We start from the raw sequence: 18,471 nt of genomic DNA, 5'->3' as shown, positions 1-18,471 counted from the left end.
TTCTGTGTTTGACTGTGAGTTTGATCTGTGATTGGACTGGGGGCGAAGCAGTGAACTCTTCAATCAGACAATTCCCTCTGAACTTCACTTTGAATTACTAGATTTGCTTTACTCTCTTTCGGTATTGGCAATATTAGAAGCTTGTTTTCTAGTTGTGCTCTGACTGGTAATTTTGCATACAGATAAAGTTGACTTAGAATGGGAGAAATACATCTAGTGGGTCTCATCATCCTTCACCATTGCTCTTGCTCCTTTAGCCATAAAAAATACCTTGTAAATAACTCAGCCTTCTATTCTTCAGCAAGACCAGCATATGTACATCTTTTTGTTTTTAATCCACATGTAAGTATTCTTAGTTGCCATTATGTAAAAATGTAGAAGAAATTATCATTTTTGAATGTTGTAAACTCTTCCTCATTTAAAAAATATGGAAGAAATTACTATTTTTGAATGTTATCAACTCTTCTTCATTTGTGCTAATGTCATAATTAAAAGGCTGGCACTGCTGCAACTCATCTGAGCACCATTTTGTCTTAACTCACGTGCATAAGCATATTTTCAGTACCCAGCTATATCGGATGCCAATCTCCATACTTGCATCAGCAGGTGTAAATCATCCCAGTCAGCAAAGGCTTTATCTGGGCAACATGATGAAATCTGCTTAGCACTAAAGCCTACGCCACCTGTAATTTCCTGGGTTACACTCCCCAGTGATTAAGACTGATGCCCTAATTAGGTATGTACTTGCTCTTAGCATGTGCATTCTGATGGTGCATGTTTTGTGAGGGAAATTGTTGGTCTTAGGTGTAATTACATACTGTGATATAGAATGAATTTTCTCCTCTCACTTGCCAGCCCTCGATTGTGGACTAGCAAACAATAAAAGTCCCCCTCCCGACCTTCCAACGTTTTTTCCAACTCTGAAGATCAGTATTAAGAATAGCACAGTGTGAAAGTACTACACTAGGTACCTGGGCTCTGGGGCCAGACTGCCTGGGTCATGCATAGCCTTACCTGCCAAGTCACCACGAGTCTTTGGAAAGTTGCCTGACCTCTCTGTGCCTCAGTTTACTCTGCCACAAAGTGGGACAATAATAGGACCCAAAGCAAACATTAGATGATATTCATAAAGTTGTTAGGCGATGTCTGGCACATAGTCAATGCTCAGAAAATTAGTAGTAGTTCTTTGTAGTAAAATCTAGAGTTACCTGTTGAGTGCCATGCAAAGTTGAACACCATCCTGTCATGTTTTTCATAGGAATCCTTAGATGTTTGAAGAACTCTAACATGGACATTGGATATTTACATACATACACATACAGGCCTGCCCACATACACACATTTTAGTCAAAACCTTTCTTCCAATCACATCTGTTGCCTTTTTAAGTTTGTGCAACTAGTATGGTTTTATATAACTTTTATTTCAGTTACCTTCAAATAATGTTGAGTAACTTTTGTCTCTTCCTTGACTAGAGATGTTCTCAGGAATTTATATACATACCATGAATTGGATTTATTTCTTTTTATTTCAAGATGAGTGTGGATCTCTAAAAGTTCCTAGATGCATTTCAATGCCTGTTTACTAGACATTAAGTGCCAGAAGGCTTCTTCCAGCCACCAGCCATCCACCCACCTAGTATACTTTATTTTCCTCTGGAGGGATCTGTCCTTCGTGGTTGTCACTGTCTTCTGTTCTTCACGATGTGTAGCTCTGCAGAGCGACTGAGGTACCATTTTATTTTTATCCTTGTGACAGTAGAGTACAAGACCGGTTTTCCTTTGCCATCTTTTTAGCAGCTGTGAATCCACAGTTCATCAAAGTTCCCTGACAAGCAATTGGAGCCAGTTTTTTTTTTCTTTGTCCGCATTCATTGTATGGAATTTTAACTGACCAGATCAATAGGATTGGTGCTTGAACCCTGCCTGTAATTAAGCAAAGTGCTCTCTGTAGGTCTTCTGAGCTTTGTTCAAGATTTAATTAAATTAGATCTTTAATGTAGTCCGTTAACAAATTGGGCTAGTGGCAGAGCAGTAACTAAGGAACAACAGGCAATTTTATTATTGGTCCTAGTTCATTATTGAATGAGGCAATCATTTATTTCTGTATTCTCTGTAACATAACTATGTATTTCCTCACACTTAAAGAAGTGGGCTTAATGTAGGCAAGGTAGAATTAATTACTCTAGAAAGGAAGCACTTTATTCTTCATTCATTCATTCATTCATTTCATAAGCATGGTTGGTCATCTCTGTGCCAGGCAAAGGGGTTACAGTGGTATACAGCACAGTCCCTGACCTCAAGGATGCTGGGGAGACAGGCAAGTAAACAGATCACTGGAAAGGTATATGTCAAGTGGTTGGGACAGGTAAATGCAGAGAATGCCCTGAGAGCTCCCCAGAGAGTCATGTGTTGGCAGGGACCACTTTCTCCACATTGTTTGTATTTTTTAAGCTAAATTGTTTAAGTCAGCCACAGTGTGGCAAAAATAATCAGTGCTTTCCTCAGTGTGTTTGGCAAAGCAAGCTTGATGTGACCACAGGCACATGAAGCACATGAAACTGTGTCCCTCTGAATCATAGACTTGAACACAAATCAGCCACGTAAGTTCCTTCTGAGATTTTGTAGAAATTCTTCAGCAAGTTCTGCTTGTTCACGTCATAAGGTAGTATTGACAATTTCTTCCTTACGCACTGTGCTCTGTCTACCTGGTTATTTTCTGCATGTCTGGGAAGGAGTTCCATCTGTCTCTCCTGCATTTCTTTCACCCTGGGGATCTGGCTTCTGGTTTCATTGCCACAGTTAATTCAAGAGACAAGTAGACATGCTATTTTGAACCAAATAAAAGTCACCCTCGGCCGGGTACAGTGGCTCACACTTATAATTCCAACACTCTGGGAGGCTGAGGCAGGAGGATTGCTTGAGCCCAGGAGTTTGAGACCAGCCTGGAAGTATAACTGTTGTGATCTTATGGAGGTTCAATAAAGATTCGTCTCTGTTTTCACTCAAATCTTTTTTAGCCTCATTTGGCCATGATCCCATATGAGCTGGTCCCACTCTATCTCCTCTCTGTGTTGCTTTTCTTGACCACAGGGCTATATAGAGAAAATGCAGACTGTGAAATAGTACTTTATATTTATTATGAATATATAGCTGTATAAATTTCCATTTTCCATATATTCATATGTGTGTATATAAAAATATTGAAAATAGACCAGAAAAACACAAACCAATAACACAACAATAATATGTTGTATAGATCTCAAAGGGACCTTAAACTTCTCTATAATATTCTAATTTATTTTTTAAGTGAATGTATTCATATCATTGTATGATTTTTAATATGCAAAAGTATATACATAGAGATAGAGAGGACACTAATATGCTAAAATCTTAACAGAGGTTAAATCTGGGCAGTGGAGGTATGTGTTACTTTTCTTTGTCCTCTTTGATTTTTAAATTAAACATAAAACAAAAAGTATGGATTATAGAGAATGATCTGTGCCTCACAGCTTTTGACGGTTTGATATTCACATATAAACTGAGTCTTCCTTGTGTCCTTTATGGAACTTCGTTCATTTCTTATTTGTTCCATTTATTTATAGGAATTTATTTACAGGATAAGGAAGAGGATGCCAGTATTAGCTGAGTTTAAATTCATAAAAGTTCTGTAAAAAACAAGCCCTGTCTCAACCCCACTCCTCCCAGCTCTCCCCAGCTCTCATCTAGCTGCATGGGAGGGACCTGAAAGGAGCCAGATCTGGCTTCGGTGTGCTCCTTCCATGTGGGGGCTGATGGCTCTTCTTTTGTGTGGCTGGTATATTAGTCAGTATGAGGCTAGGTCTTTCTGCAATAACAGGTTCACTCCCCAAATCTCAGCGGCATGGCGCACTGTTTCTTGCTTGCACCATATGTTCAGTGCAGGTTAGGGCACAGGTGCATATATCTGATCCATACATTCACTCAGAAACTCAGACTGTTAGCTGTCTACCACCTAAGAGCCCACTCAAAAGGTCCCACCGTGGCATTTAAATGCTTCTGCTCACTGCCTGTTCTCCAAAACTAGACAGACAGCTTTACCTAACCATCAAGGGGCTAAGGAACATGGAGGAGCACGTGGATGTTTGTCCAACGGTAGAAGTTTCTGATGCAGCTGACTTACATGCTTTGACCATGACACCAGCCAGGCATGGCTGTGAATCAGAGTTCCAGAGAAACAGGCGGTTTCACTCATCCATTTTGTGGTGACTCCACACATTGTGTCAGAATCACTGGGAAGCTCTTTCAGAGGATGTCTGCCCAGGCCTTTCCATGAGCCAGAGTCAGTGAATGGGGCGTAGTGCCCCAGCACACTCCCCCACGTCATGGCTGCGGTCAGCACTTGGAGACAGGGAAGGGATAGGCAGTGTCCTTCAGTCACTCACTGGACGTGGGCCAAGAGCCTCTCCAAGCATCCTGTACTTCCTCCTCTGCAGGTGAACTGAGAGAAAGAGCCACAGGCTTTCTGCCTTCAGCTCGTGCCTGGCCGGCTCCTCGTGGGCCCACAATGTGGCAGTGATGAGCCTGGTGTCTGCTGGGGAAGCTGCCTGTTTTGTGGAGCCTGCCCTGCATCATCTCTTCACGAGGGTGATCCGAGCTAGAAGAGGAGGGAGGGTGGAAGCCAGCAGGGCACAGGCACCCCAGGGCTCCCAAGGCACAGAGGCACTGCCTGGCACAGTGCCAAATCCCCCAGCTTGCCCAGTGAAGGAAATCAGTTCCACAGGGAGCTGTTTACCAGTGCAAGTTCAGTAGGGTTTATTTACTAATATTGATAATGACATTCTGTGAACATTTGCAGATGGAACCCCTCTCAAACTGGACCTCTCTCAGACTAAAATCAGATACCTCTAAAGGCAAAGCAGTACTTACTCAAAGCCTAAATCACCAGCCTGGGTAACATAGCAAGACCCCTTTTCAAAGAAAAAAAAAAAAATTTTTTTTAATTAGCCAAGTGTGATGGTGTATACCCATAGTCCCAGCTACTCAGGGGGCTGAGGTGGGACGATGGCTTGAGCCCAGGAGATCAAGACTGCAGTGAGCTATGATCACACCACCGTACTCCCACGTGGGCAATAACACAAGACCCTGTCTCTAAAAATAAATAATTTTAAAAACCTAAATTATAGCCCAAAACATACTTCAAACACCTGTGATGGGCAGTGATTTATGCACGTTTTGTTTAATCTGTGCCAGACTCCTACCTGATAGATACTATTATTATACCCTTTTTAGAGATGGGAAAACAGAGACCCACAAAAGTTTTAACAGCCACATCTACATTGATATTAACTCTTGGTACCAAAATTTGGGATCTGGTGGCCTTATTAGGGGAGGCGGTTGTCGTTGTTCTTTTGTTTAGACCACTTTCCTGTGGCCTTCTGTCCACCTTTGTCCTCATCCTAGCCCGACTCCCATACAGACCAGCAGTGGGCAAAACATCCTCTGTTACAGCACCATGGGGGCCAGATTCCTTAGGGTTTCAGAGACCCACTCCTGGCATTCTCAGACAATGCTGCGTGAAGGTACAATGAGCTTGTTGCAGAAACAGGAAGCTGGTGGTATGCGTGCATTTATCTTGACCTGAGTCCAGTGCTGTGTTCCCTTCCTTTCTGTAGACTGAGGGAGTTTTAGGGGGAATCCAAAGCAGAGAATCCCCAGAATCCTGGTTCTTCTTTCACCTCTTCCATGGACATAGCTCCTAGTTACTCTACAAGGGCCTTACACACACTTGAGCCACGGAGATTGTGAGTCAGCTCTCGGCTGTGGGCACCAGTATTTGCTTACTCACCCTGGCCTCCCTATACCTATGAGGAGGCCAGGCTGCTTAAAGGCTAGCTCTCGGCTAACACAAAAGAAGCTGACTCAATTTGTCAAAATGCTGTTAAGAAATTAGGGAGATTGGCTGCGTGTGGTGACTCATGCCTGTTATCCCAGCACTTTGGGAGGCCAAGGCGTGTGGATCATGAGGTCAGGAGTTTGAGACTAGCCTGGCCAACAGAGTGAAACCCCATCTCTACTAAAAACACAAAAAATTAGCCAGGCGTGGTGGCGGGCACCTGTAATCCCAGCTACTTGGGAGACTGAGGCAGGAGAATCACTTGAACCCAGGAGGCAAGAGGTTGCAGCCAGCCAGCACTGCATACCAGCCCAGGTGACAGTGTGAGACTCTGTCTCAAAAAAAAAAGAAGAAAAGAAATTAAGAAGATTGCCAAAATGCTGGCCTTTTCTGATAACCATTTTGATAATCACATCCAGGTACTTTAGTGGGCTATAGAACACAAGAGAAAGTAGCACACTTAAGAAACTTACCGAGAGATGGAAATGCTGTTGGATTTGTTTTCCTTCTATTTTATGGTCTCTCTCTTCTGTTTCCACCTAGTTAAAATTGCCATTAACAATAAAATACCACTTTCTTGATACACCACGTAAATTCGATTTATAGGAAGAAATATGTATTTGCTGTAAATAGATTCTGATTTCTTTACTTGAGGGCTTTAAGAAAAATCTTAGACAATCTCCAATAAGAGATGTGCTTCTCAGCAAAATACCTACAAACCCTGGACTTCGAGGTCGCAGCTTTCCAAAAACGGCACAGGGACTAACTATATGAAGCTCATTAAGTAGAGCTTTTCCAGCCTAGTGATTCTCACCCTTGTACAGTGTGGAAATCAACTCATCTCAACCAGCTCCATTACACAATGAAATTATGAATTACAACCTAATTGCCTGAAATTACAACTACCCAGTGAGCACTGCTACATATCATCAGTGGAACAGACACTCTTTTACGGCTAACAAAAATGTTTCTGATCCTGCTCAGGACTCCAGTGCCTTTCTGCTTGTCACTCATCTGTGAGCCACATTCACAGATGACTTCATCAGCTGACTCTTGTCTGTGCTCCTGCAATTGTCCTCAGAGATTGAAGTGTCTGCATAGCTGACTTGCCTTATGCTTGCCTAGCCTAATGTTTCCAAGGAATTTCCTACCACTTTGGAAACGTGCTTCTGTGCACACCCTTTGTCTTTGACAGCTCTGGCGCCAAATTCCCCCAATATCTCACTTTCCCACTCTGCCTAATCTCTCATGCTCCTGGCTTGCATCATTTACTTTCTTCTGGACTGATTGGGGTCAGGGGCAGTGGAGGTGGGGGAGATCTGGCTATGTTGCCTAGGCTAGAATGCAGTGGCTATTGACAGGTGCAGTCACAGTGCACTCAACCCTTGAATTCTGGGCTAAGCAATCCTGCCTGTCGGGCTGCCTGAGTAGCTGGGACTACAGGTGCACACCACCATGCCTGGCTTTTGTTTGTTCTAACTTGGAACTCAGGGCAGAGAGAGAAGCTAATTATATTCATCAGTCACATTCACTGGTCCCTCTTTTAATTTATTTATTCCTTATAAATAATTTATCCCGTATAATATCCCATTCCCTTCCTCCCGTTTCGTGCGTGTCCTAAGATAGTGTTTTATGTTACTTTTAATTTACTTATGTGTTACTGTGCTGTCCTCTTACATTTTTCTCCTCAGCCCTCTGATTTTAAGGTTTGTCCATATGGCTGTGTGTACATCTGGCCCTATGTGTCTAAGGGCTTCTAGCATTCTGTAGTGACCTATTTACTGCAGCTGGCAATCAAATTGCTTCTCACTTCCCATGACCACAAACAATGCTCCGGGGCATAGTCCTTTGCACGTGTCTCCTGCGGCCCGGTGGGAATTTCTCAGGATCACATGTCCAGGAGTGAAACTGCTGAGTCTCAGAGTATGTATAGTCTTGCTTTGACCATGTACTGCAGGGCAGCTTTCAAGAATGCAAGTCAGCCCATCCACCCAGCAGCAGCAAAGGAGGATTTTGCCACCTACATCCCTGTCAGCTCTTGTACTTCGTTGTTTCTTTCATCCCATTTTTCTCAGGTTTAATTTTTTTTGCTATTGAAAATCATGTATCCTTAGGAAATTCTTTCAGCAAAGATCTGTACATGATAGATTCTTAATCTTTGAGAGTGTTTTTATTTTTTGCCCACACTCTTGATAATAGCTGTATAATCTCCTATGGCTGCTGTAACAAATCATCACGAACTTAATGGCTTAAAACAACACAAATTTATCATCTTACAGTTCTGGGAGGTCAGAAGTCCAAAATGCATCTCATTCATGAAAATGAAAGTGTCATCAGGGCTGTACCTTTCTGCAGGCTGGAGGGGAGAATATACTTCCTGGTCGTTTCCAGCATCTAGAGAGAGCCTGCATCCTTTGACTCTGCCCCTTCCTTCATCTTCAAAGCCAGTAGCATAGCATCTTCAGAACTCTAATTCTGGCAGTCCTGCTTCCCTCTCACAGGGGTCTTGTGATGTCTGAGTCCACCTAGATGATCCATGTACTCTACCCATCTCAATTCCCTTTTGCCACACAAGGTCGCATTCACAATTCTCGGGCTTTAGGATGTGGATACCTTTGGGGACCATTATTCAGCCTAATACAATATTCTAAGGCATTAGTTTTAGGGTGATAGGTTTTTTAGGGAATTCAAGAGATTTTATTGAGACTGTGTCAATCCCTGTTGAAGGTGTTGGCAGCACAGTAGTGAATGAAACAGAACAGCATCCACAGAGCCAGCCACAGACCCTGAGATGCCTCTATCCCATGCAGAGGGTGTGTGTGTGTGTGTCTCACTCCATCACCCAGGCTGGAGTGCAGTGGTGTGATACTCCTAGCTCACTGCAGCCTCAATCTCCCAGGCTCAAGCAATCCTCCCACCTCAGCTTCCTGAGTAGCTGGGACTAAAGGTGCATGTACCACATATGGCTAATTTTATTATTATTATTATTTGTTATAGAGAAAGGGTCTTGCAATGTTGCAGGTCTTGAACCCCTGGGCTCAGGAAGTCCTCCCAACTTGGCCTCCCAAAGTGCTGAGATTACCACTGGAGCCACCATGCCTCACCCCAAGAGAAGGCTTTTAAGATTTGATATCTATTTTTGTTTTATTATTTCTTAAGGGAATTATTTCCTTTATCTCTTTAAGGATCCTCAATGTAGCTATTGTGATGTGGTTTACCAGTTGCTTTATTTTCATTTCTTCCAGGGTGAATTCAGCTCCTGATTAACATTACTTGCTCTCTTGTTTTATCTTCTGTTCTCTATAGTTGTCCCTGCTCTGTGTCTGGCAGCTTTGTGGGACTGGGCTCCCAGTCATGGGAAGCTTACGTCTCCTGCTCTCCCATGATACTGGGTGACTTACAAATTAAGCAGTTTCCGAGGCAGTGGGTGGCCTGGCAAAATCCAAGCCAGTTTCCAGTGTTCATGTCAAGTTTGGAGTCCCACAGTATACAGATAGTATAAAGTTGGACTTCACACCCAAAGGTGCCACTGGTCTGGGATTTTGGTTCCTGAAGGTTGACCCCTCTGCACAACCTTGGGATTCCTTCTATGGACAGCACTTTGAGTTTTTCACCGAGGGGTGGGGCAGAGAAGCTCCAGGCATGAGACAGAAGGATCAACTCACACAACCGGACTCACAGACGCCTCCATCTCCTGCCTCCCACACTCACATTCTGCACCCTGCTCGCAGCCCCTGGGCTTGCAGTGGCACCATCTCCCGGAAACCCTTTTAGCTTTATTTCTCATTTCTGGCACCTGGAGATTTTGCTGTCTTTTAACCTTGGCAATGAACTTATTTCTCATTGTTACTTTTTTATGCAGCATTTCTATGCATTTTTAATAGGAGTGTCTGTTGACTTTAGCTGAGGCTGTCATATGCTGGGAAGTTTCAGTTGTTGTATACAGTTACAGAACTGTAACCTCTGTTAACCTCTGAAAGCCTCTGTTCTCATTCTTGTCCTTCCTGCTCTCTGCCAAAGCCGAATCAGAATCTGCCATCCTCCCTCTATTCACGGCCGCCTCTCTTTATATACATTACAGAATTTTTTTCATTCTGTTTCTTTCATCAGTACTCTTCCTTTCACTTGGCCATTGAGGAATGTTGCCAAATTTTGTTTCTGCCAATGCCCCAAGCACGTTCTTATCTCTGTTGTGGTTTTAATCCTTTTTTCTTTTGTACTGTTATTTTAATGAGGTCTCCAGAGTTGGAAGAAAACAGTATGTTCCTCAGTCTACTATCTTCAAAGAGGGAGCTCAACTGAGCTCTCAGTACTGCTGTGTAAGCTACTTCCTTTTTTTTTTTCCCTTTTTTGGTCCTAGGTCAGCCTCCTTCCTCATTTCTGACATTCCCCCCTCATGCCTCGCAGAGAAAATAGAAGCCATCTGGTGGGAGTCCCTGTTTCTCATCTTCCCCTGACAGTCCGCAAACCACCTTTCTTATTACCCATCCTCACCTCCTTTTCTCCCCTCCCCGAGAAAAAGGTGTCCCTGTCTCCTGTCCTCCACTGACCCTCTGCTCCTGCCAGCTACACACAGGTGCTCTGCCCGCCACACTGCCACACGTCCTCCCCGGACCTTATCCAGGCCCGGCGTTCCTATGTCTATCCGGTTCTAATCACTTTCCTTCAGACTTACATTTCTAATTGTTGACTGATAAACCCTCCCTCACATACTCAATTGTTTTCTCAAATTCAGCATGTCCAAAGCTGACATCATGGTCAGCTCCAGACATTGTCAGCTCTGGTCATTTCTTTCTGAAAAGATCAGCTTCTCTTTAGGTTTTCCTTTCTCATTGCTGAGTAACTCCGTGATCCACTAAGTCACCCCAGCCACAAGTTTTGGGTCTTTTTTTTTAACCTCCTTGAATATTTTTAGAACTGCACTGATGGATACAGTAGCTACTAGCCACATACAACTATTTAGGTTTGAATTTAAATAAATTAAAACACAATTAAATACTTAGTTCCTTGGGTACACCAGGCACATTGCAAGTGCTTACAGCCGTGTGCGGTGCTGGGCCACCGTAGCACACAGCGCCAGTCTAGAGCATTTCCGTCCTTACAGGAAGTTCTGTTGGGTGGTGCTGGTCTAGAGTGTATCTTGCCATCCTTATTCCCACTTCGCTGACTCCTGATTTCCCACCTGAACTAGCAGTAGAGCTCTTGGCTTACCAACTTTTTCTTCCTTACTTCAGTCCATTTTCTCCTCTAATCGAATGATTTTTACAAAACCCTTAAACACCAGAGAGAAACAACCGTGGCCTATTAATGTCATTTCCCTACTTGAACTTTCCAGAGTCTCCGCATTATCTTTTCTTCTCTGTCTGCTTGTTGAACAGCTCAGCCTTCAAGGTTCAGTTCCAGTGTTGCCTGCTCGAGGGAGGCAGAGGCCGGCCAGATTTCTTCTGCTGCTCTTTGACACTCCTTGTTGGCACCCCTCTTTCAGAGCATGTTTGCCATTGTAATGTTTACCAGCTATATAGTAACTTCAGGAGTAGTTTAAAAAAATGGCCTATCAGGTCATGTTCTGGTGTTGAGGAACCCCAGTTGAGAAAAAGGGCAATGAATGATATTCCCACAAGTAACAGTCCCTGACTCAGGTTAGCCTTGATTCTTAGTTATCACTTGACTCCAAAATATATATTCTGTAGAGAGAAACATACTTCCTTCAATAAAAATAGCCATGTGCTGGTGAAACCTCATCTCTACTAAAAATAAGAAAATTAGCTGGGCATGGTGGTGTGTGCCTGTAGTCCCAGTAACTTGGGCGGCTGAGGCAGGAGAACTGCTTGAACCCAGGAGGTAGAGGGTGCAGTGAGCCGAGATCACACCACTACATTCCAGCATGGGTGACAGAGTGAGACTCTGTCTCAAAAAAAAAAATAAATAAATAAACCATGTGCAGTAGCATGCCCCTGTAGCCCCAGCTACTTGGGAGGCTAAGAGGGAGCATCCCTTGAGCCCAGGAGTTTGAGGCCAGCCTGGGCAACATAGTGAGACCCTGTCTCAAAAAAATAAATCTTCAGCGAAGGAGGGATATTTTAATTGCAACAAACTCTCACAGTTCTGGAGTCTAGAAGTCCAAACTCAAGGTGCTGGCGGAGCCACACTTGCCTCTTCCAACTTCTGATCGCCCTTGGTGTCCTTTGACTTGTGTCCAATCTCTGCCTTCATCTTCACAAGACATTACTTCCTTGTGTCTCTGTGACTGTGTCTTAAATATCCCTTCCTTTTCTCTTGTAAGAACACCAGTCATTACACATAGGGCCCACCCCAAATCAGATTATCTTGCCTAGAGATCGTTAATTTAGTTATATCTACAAAGACCCTATTTTGAGATGAGGTCACATGCACAGGTACTGGGGATTCAAATTTGGACATATCTTTTGGGGGAGACATAATCCAATCCACTACAATGGGTGAGAATAAAAGTGAGAACTCTGTTAACTATGTTTCTGCCTCTTTCCCAGGCCGTGCCTAAGCTGACTCAGCGTTTTGGCTTTAGCCTTCATTTCTTGCTTTTATTCCTATAGGTTAAGATTCTCACTCTCAAATCAAAAGATGGAGAGAAGGCCACTTAACCAGCTGTCTCTCTTTCCCTGACAGGCACACTGCACTCCCTTCAGCTGGATTTGTTTCTACTGGCTAGCAATTATCATTAAATAATAAAGCATAGCCCAAAATAAACATGTTTATCATCCTTTATTTTTCAGAGACATTCTCTGGGTCCAAAGCTTTTAAAGTGAAAGTAGATATTTAGATTTCGAAATGATTTTAAGCACATGTGTGCACACGTACAGCAAGGAAAATGACTAGAAGTAATTGCCTCTGTAGAGTAAGAAAGAACTTAAGCACTTTGACTGTTTTTATGTTTTAGCGTCATCTACATTTTCTGTAATGAGCCTGTTTTACTTTCGTGATTAGAAGAATAAATGTTTTTAAAACATGGATAGTTTTAACAAAGTCTTTATAAATTGCCCAGGAATTTTTTTTTTTTTTTTGAAAGAAAGAAAGAAAAAAAATGAAGAAGAGGAGGAAAAAGGAAAAGAAAGAGAGAGAGAGAATGGGAGTATTGCTTTCTTGCCCAGGCTAGAATGCAGTTTAGTAATGGGTATTGAAAACCTCTTTTATACCAATAATTATACTTGATGTCGACAGGAAGGAATAAGGGAAGAAAATAACAAACAAGCAGCCAACCAATATTTCATTTAAACCTATGAAATGCTATGCGATTACTGAGGAGTGATTTACTTCCAATTATGTAGTCACTTTTGGAATAGGTGTGAGGTGGTAATGTATGTTTTGTGTATTTGAAGTGGAGAGTTCTGTAAATGTTTATTAAGTTTACTTGTTCCGGGTCTGAGTTCAAGTCCTGGATGTCCTTGTTAATTTTCTGTCTCGTTGATCTATAAAATCGTTACCTCTTCTTGTTACATTGATCCTTTTGCCATTATGTAATGTCCTTCTTTGCCTCTTTTGCTCTTTGTTGCTTTAAAGTCTACTTTATCAGAGGTGAGAATTGCATCTCCTGCTTTTTGTTTATTTGTTTATTTTTACTCTCTGATTGGTTGATAAATCTTCCTCCTTCTCTTGGTTTTGAGTCTTTGTGTATCGTTGCATGTGAGATGGGTCTGGATGCAGCATACCGATGGGTTTTGGCTTTTTATCCAATTAGAATAATATATAGGTTTAATACTGGCATTTGATGCTAGCTGGCTGTTTTGCCCATTAGTTAGTGTAAATTTTTCATTGTGTTAATGCTCTTTGCTTATTGATATATTTTTGGAAAGGCTGATATTGGTTGTTCCTTTATATGTATAGTGCTTCTTTCAGAAGCTCTTGTAAAGCAGGCCTGGTGGTGGTGAAGTCTCTAAGTACTTGTTTGTTCGCAAAAGATTTAATTTTTCCTTCGATTATAAAGCTTAGTTTGGCTGGATAGGAAATTCTGGGTTGAAAGTTCTTTTCTAGGAATTTTTTTTAGCCGTATTTTTTCAAAAGAAAATACAGAATAAAAAAGCAGCTGAGTAGGCCTGTAAGGATTCGAAGAACAGACCATTGATTGTCTTGCATGCAGTTCAGACACCGTTTAGGTTTTGGAGTGGTGTTAACATTGTTAATTATTCAGGACCTTATCAGACTCATCAGCAGTAAAAACTGAATTCATGGTCTTCACCTGGGAGGTTTCCCCATGCCTGGGGGAATGAATGAGCCCCTCTCTTTGCCCATTCGCTCTTTGTGGCATAATGAGGTATCTACCCCTGGACCCATTTTTGGTTTGTCAGGAACCATTTCAGAAAGAGTCCTGTAATCTCTCACCAGCAGTACCATTTGGCTTCTACATGGATGTATTTTCGTATTCTTGAGGCTATTTTGAGCCCTGTGTCTGGTGTGGTTTGAGGACAGCACGCATTTCCATCGATGCTCCATTACTGGAACCCGTGGCAGACCATTAGGCACTTTTGAACTGTTCCACTATTGAATGCAATTTGCTTTGAGGGAATTTTCCTATTTTGGCTTCTAATATGTTGATGAATTATTGAAATTTCAATTACTTTTGGTTCCCAAGTTAGCAGGATGGAGACATCCCAGACATTTAATATGAAAAACTTTCCAGTGCCTTTTAAAAGAGAAGGGGCCATGTGCCTGTTCTCTGCCCTTGTCTTCTAGAAGCTCTTGGTGGCAGGGCTGGCGGCAGGGCATCACTCCACTCCTGTCTATGAGATTAAAGTGCTTTGTGACCTTGGAAGTCCCTTAGGTCAGCTCTGTTCAAGGTGTGGTTCCCTGACTGGCAGCATCAGTGTCTTTTGGGAGCTTATTAGACATGCAGATCTTGCGCTTCATCCAACCCTCCTAAATCAGAATCCCGGGGGTGGAGCCCTGGAATCTGTTTTAACAAGCCCTCTAGGGGATTCAAGTAAACTATTCTCTTTGAAAAGCCCTGCTTTAAATATCCTAGTGCTAACTCTTCTCAGCCTGACAAAGTCTGGTGCCCATTTCTAAGGACTGTTGGGTACTGTAGTCAGTTTGCCCCTTCAGGTAGACACTGCGCCTGCATTCTGAAACTGACCAAGGTTATAAAAGACCCATCTCTAGCAACTCTCTTCAGTTACTTGGAATATCTCTTTGGAAGTCACACAATTGTAACTAAAGAGAAGAAGGACTTGGACATTAATTTCTATGCAGGTAAATGTGCATTTTAAATGTAATTCAAGGGCCCCATGTTTCTTTTTTATATATAGAAGGTCTATTTAGACTTTCCTACCTACTATCCAAGGGATAGTCCCATCTGTAGGTAAATTGCAGGTAAATCCAATTCCTTGGGGAAAAGGTGCTGGCTCTATCGCTGTCTCTTCTCTTAGCCTAATCTTTTCCCCAATGCAGACACCTCTTCTAAACCACACATATTGACTAACTCGCAGCTCTTCAAACATAGCATGTCATCCTAGCACCTGTGCCCCCCTCCCCCTTACCCCCAAGCATATCACCACTGAAGCCAGCTCCTCATTTGCTCTCCTTTAAGATTGCTCAAGGACCACTGCCCTTTCAGCTTTCTCTGGATGACTTCAGTTGGAGTTACACTCTTCCCTTTTTCTGCTTTCCATAACACTTGAAGTAGAAATTTATAACACTCGGGTCCACTTGTGTTGAAATCATTCCTCTCTCCTCTGGGCTCTGAGTTCCATGAGAGTGGTGACTTCATCCTGGGTCCTCTGTCTGCAGTCCCCAGCACAGTCCAGGCACTTGGGGCTGAATGAATAAACATTCCCTAAAGGTGGTTATCCAGTGGCTAAGCTCAGTGGCTCATGCTTGTAATCCCAGCACTCTGAGGGGCTGAGGTGGGAGAACCGCTTAAGCACAGGAGTTTAAGACCAGCCCTGGCAGCATAGAGAAACTCTGTCTTTACAAAAAAAAGAAATGTAAAAGTTAGCCAGGTGTGGTATGTGCACCTAGGCCCGGCTGCTCAGGAAGCTGAGGCAGGAGGATCCCTTGAGCCCAGGAGATCAAGGCTGCAGTGAGCCATGGTTGCACCACTGCATTCCAGCCTGGGCAACAGAGTAAGACCCTGTCTCAAAAAAAATAAATAAATAAAGGTGGCCATCCATCCTGGAAGCTTCCAGTGCCTTACATAATATGTTCACCTCATGCTTGTGAAGAATAGAAGATGGTCTGTGGCAGATTCAGTTAAGAATATGGTGACTCTTGGGCGATTATAAAAAGTGGTAATATTGTCACTTTGGTTTGTAACTCTACTTTTTGTATTATATGTGATTTAAGAAACTGATTCATTTAAAAAACATTGTTAGTCCAAAAAAAAAGAATAGTGACTTTTATGTGGACTCACCTAACCTAGCTTTTCAGTGGCTGATCCCTTAATGTAAATGAAACCCCCACCATCTACCCATTTGGATGTTTTGCTCTTTAGCCAGGGAAACCACCAACTATGTCTAAAATCTTTATGATTTCAGGTCAGAGAGCTTCAAACTCGACTACAGAGCGTGCAGGCCACAGGTCCCTCCAGCCCTGGCCGCCTCACTTCCACCAACCGCCCGATTAACCCCAGCACTGGAGAGCTGAGCACGAGCAGCAGCAGCAATGACATTCCCATCGCCAAGGTGAGTTCCTGAGGATGGACCCGATGAGCGGGAACACCTCCTGTTATCTGGAAGCACCAGGCTCATCCTAGCCACTGTACAGGCATGCCCTTAGCTGAGACAGCCCAAGAGGCTTCCCCTGGGACCTTGCACAGGCCTTCTATGCAGGAGCTGCAAGGAGAGATAACCCACTAATAGTTTTAAGTCTCTCTCAGCTGCAGCCTAGACGCCAGCTCTCATTAATCAGCCAGCTGGAGAATGTCACAGCTGACAAGTCATTATGGAGAGTGAGACATTTTGTCAAGTGCTCCAATACTTCACAGTGGACAGAGTTGCTCTCAAAGACTAAGGTTCAGCCCAGTGGGGGACCTTGAGTAATGATCCAATGATCTCCCCACTCACAAGACTGACAGCTCTGCCAGAAAAAAAGAAAAATAGATTATGATGGACAGGCTGTAGCGGCCGAGAGAAGTAGCCCCACCCATTTGCTGCCATAGCCCCCCAGCACGTATTGTTGAGTCTGCCTCAGAGAGATGATTAAAATGATGCCTGTTGGCTTGCCTGGTGGCCCTCATAGCCACCACAGTAAGGTTGATTCCTAACTATCAAATTTAATAAGTTAGGTTAAACCAGTGTTTTCTAACCAGAAGTGATTTTGTCCTCCAGGGGACATTTGGCAACGTCTAAAGGCATTTTTGATGGTGACAACTGGAGTGCTACTGGCATCTTGTGGCTAGAGGCCAAGATGCTGCTAAATATCCTACAATGCACGGGACAGACCCCCACAAAGAGAATTATACAAGCCAAAATATCAGCAGTGCTGAAGTTGAAAGGCCCTGGCTTAAGCTGGTGGTTGAAAAATTGGACAAGTGAGCTGTTCTTAAGAAGTTGATTAATCATTTAGCTGACATGGCTAAACAGTAGCCGTGTATAAACATAGTTCCAGCAGTTTATCTGGGGGAGTGGTGTGTAGTTTTTGATAATGTTTTGTTTTCTCTTTTAAGATTGCTGAGAGGGTGAAGCTATCAAAGACAAGGTCTGAATCTTCATCATCTGATCGGCCAGTCCTGGGCTCAGAAATCAGTAGCATAGGGGTGAGTGTTCACGAGAAGCAAGGCAAGAAAGTACTTGGTAGAGCTATGCAGACAATGGATTATAAATAACAGAAGAACTTCCAAAGTCCATCTCCAATAAACCAGCTAGTTTTAATAGTAAATCATACATGATTTCCCTCCAAAGGATCAAATTAAAATGTATGGTGATTTTCATCCATATGGTGAATTACTTCTTCAGCCTTAAGGGAGAGTTTTTTTTTCCTTTCCTTGAAACCATTCAGAAAGAAATGATTTAGATCCAGTTCCTAGTGATATGGATGAAAGTCTTGAAGTATCTGTCCTATATCACCATGCTACCCAGGAGACCAAGAGCTCTAAAAGAACTTTACCTTTTGTACACCCATCTCTTGAAAGGGGATGTGCTCTCTGCTGAGGAAGAAGGCTGTCTTTGAAGCCTAGCCCAGTGGTAGGAAAGACCAGAACCTTCAGTTTAGTCCCAGAGTTTTTATTTGTGGAGTCTTGGAACCCCCTGGGACTGTAAGAGCTGATGGATGGTGAAAAGGAAGTAGTTTCAGTTCCTTATGGGATCTTTTAGGATTGGAGATGAGTCTGGGAGAGCCAGCTATTTGATCTTCAGAGGCAGAGAGAGCCTGGATAGCATGTTAAGGCCCTAATTTAGAATTTTACACTGAGCAACAATTGCATGCATTCAGATTCCATGCCAAAGCCAAATTGTGAAAATGAAGGAATCAGCCCCTCTCCTGGGCTACAGAAACCAGAAACAGTGGCCTGGAGTGGCAGAGAATTCAGGATGGGGGAAAGAAGTCCTGACTTTGTTCAACATTCAGAATTTTAGGAACTCCAGGAAGGCATGATCTCCCCATCCTGGCTGCCCAGCACCACATGCTTGGGG

The 18,471-nt window shown here is 43.1% G+C and overlaps 1 protein-coding gene across 2 annotated transcripts in view; it reads left to right on the top strand.

The window, feature by feature from the left end:
* The window catches only part of MCC (MCC regulator of WNT signaling pathway), a 461,802-nt gene that overhangs the window by 389,008 nt on the left and 54,323 nt on the right, over positions 1-18,471 (top strand). For both annotated transcript variants that reach the window (XM_012470094.3, XM_012470095.3), the window contains 2 exons: positions 16,378-16,524; positions 17,508-17,597. In XM_012470094.3, the coding sequence (XP_012325517.1) occupies positions 16,378-16,524; positions 17,508-17,597 (237 nt within the window). The remainder of the gene's footprint in view (positions 1-16,377; positions 16,525-17,507; positions 17,598-18,471) is intronic.

This window comes from Aotus nancymaae, unplaced genomic scaffold (genome assembly GCF_030222135.1).
Source record: "Aotus nancymaae isolate 86718 unplaced genomic scaffold, 86718_ANA_hifiasm-v0.15.2.pri h1tg000014l, whole genome shotgun sequence".
Taxonomy (NCBI): domain Eukaryota; kingdom Metazoa; phylum Chordata; class Mammalia; order Primates; family Aotidae; genus Aotus; species Aotus nancymaae.
The sequence above is the reverse complement of the archived record's forward strand: the minus strand, read 5'-3'. Positions and strand labels throughout refer to the sequence as shown.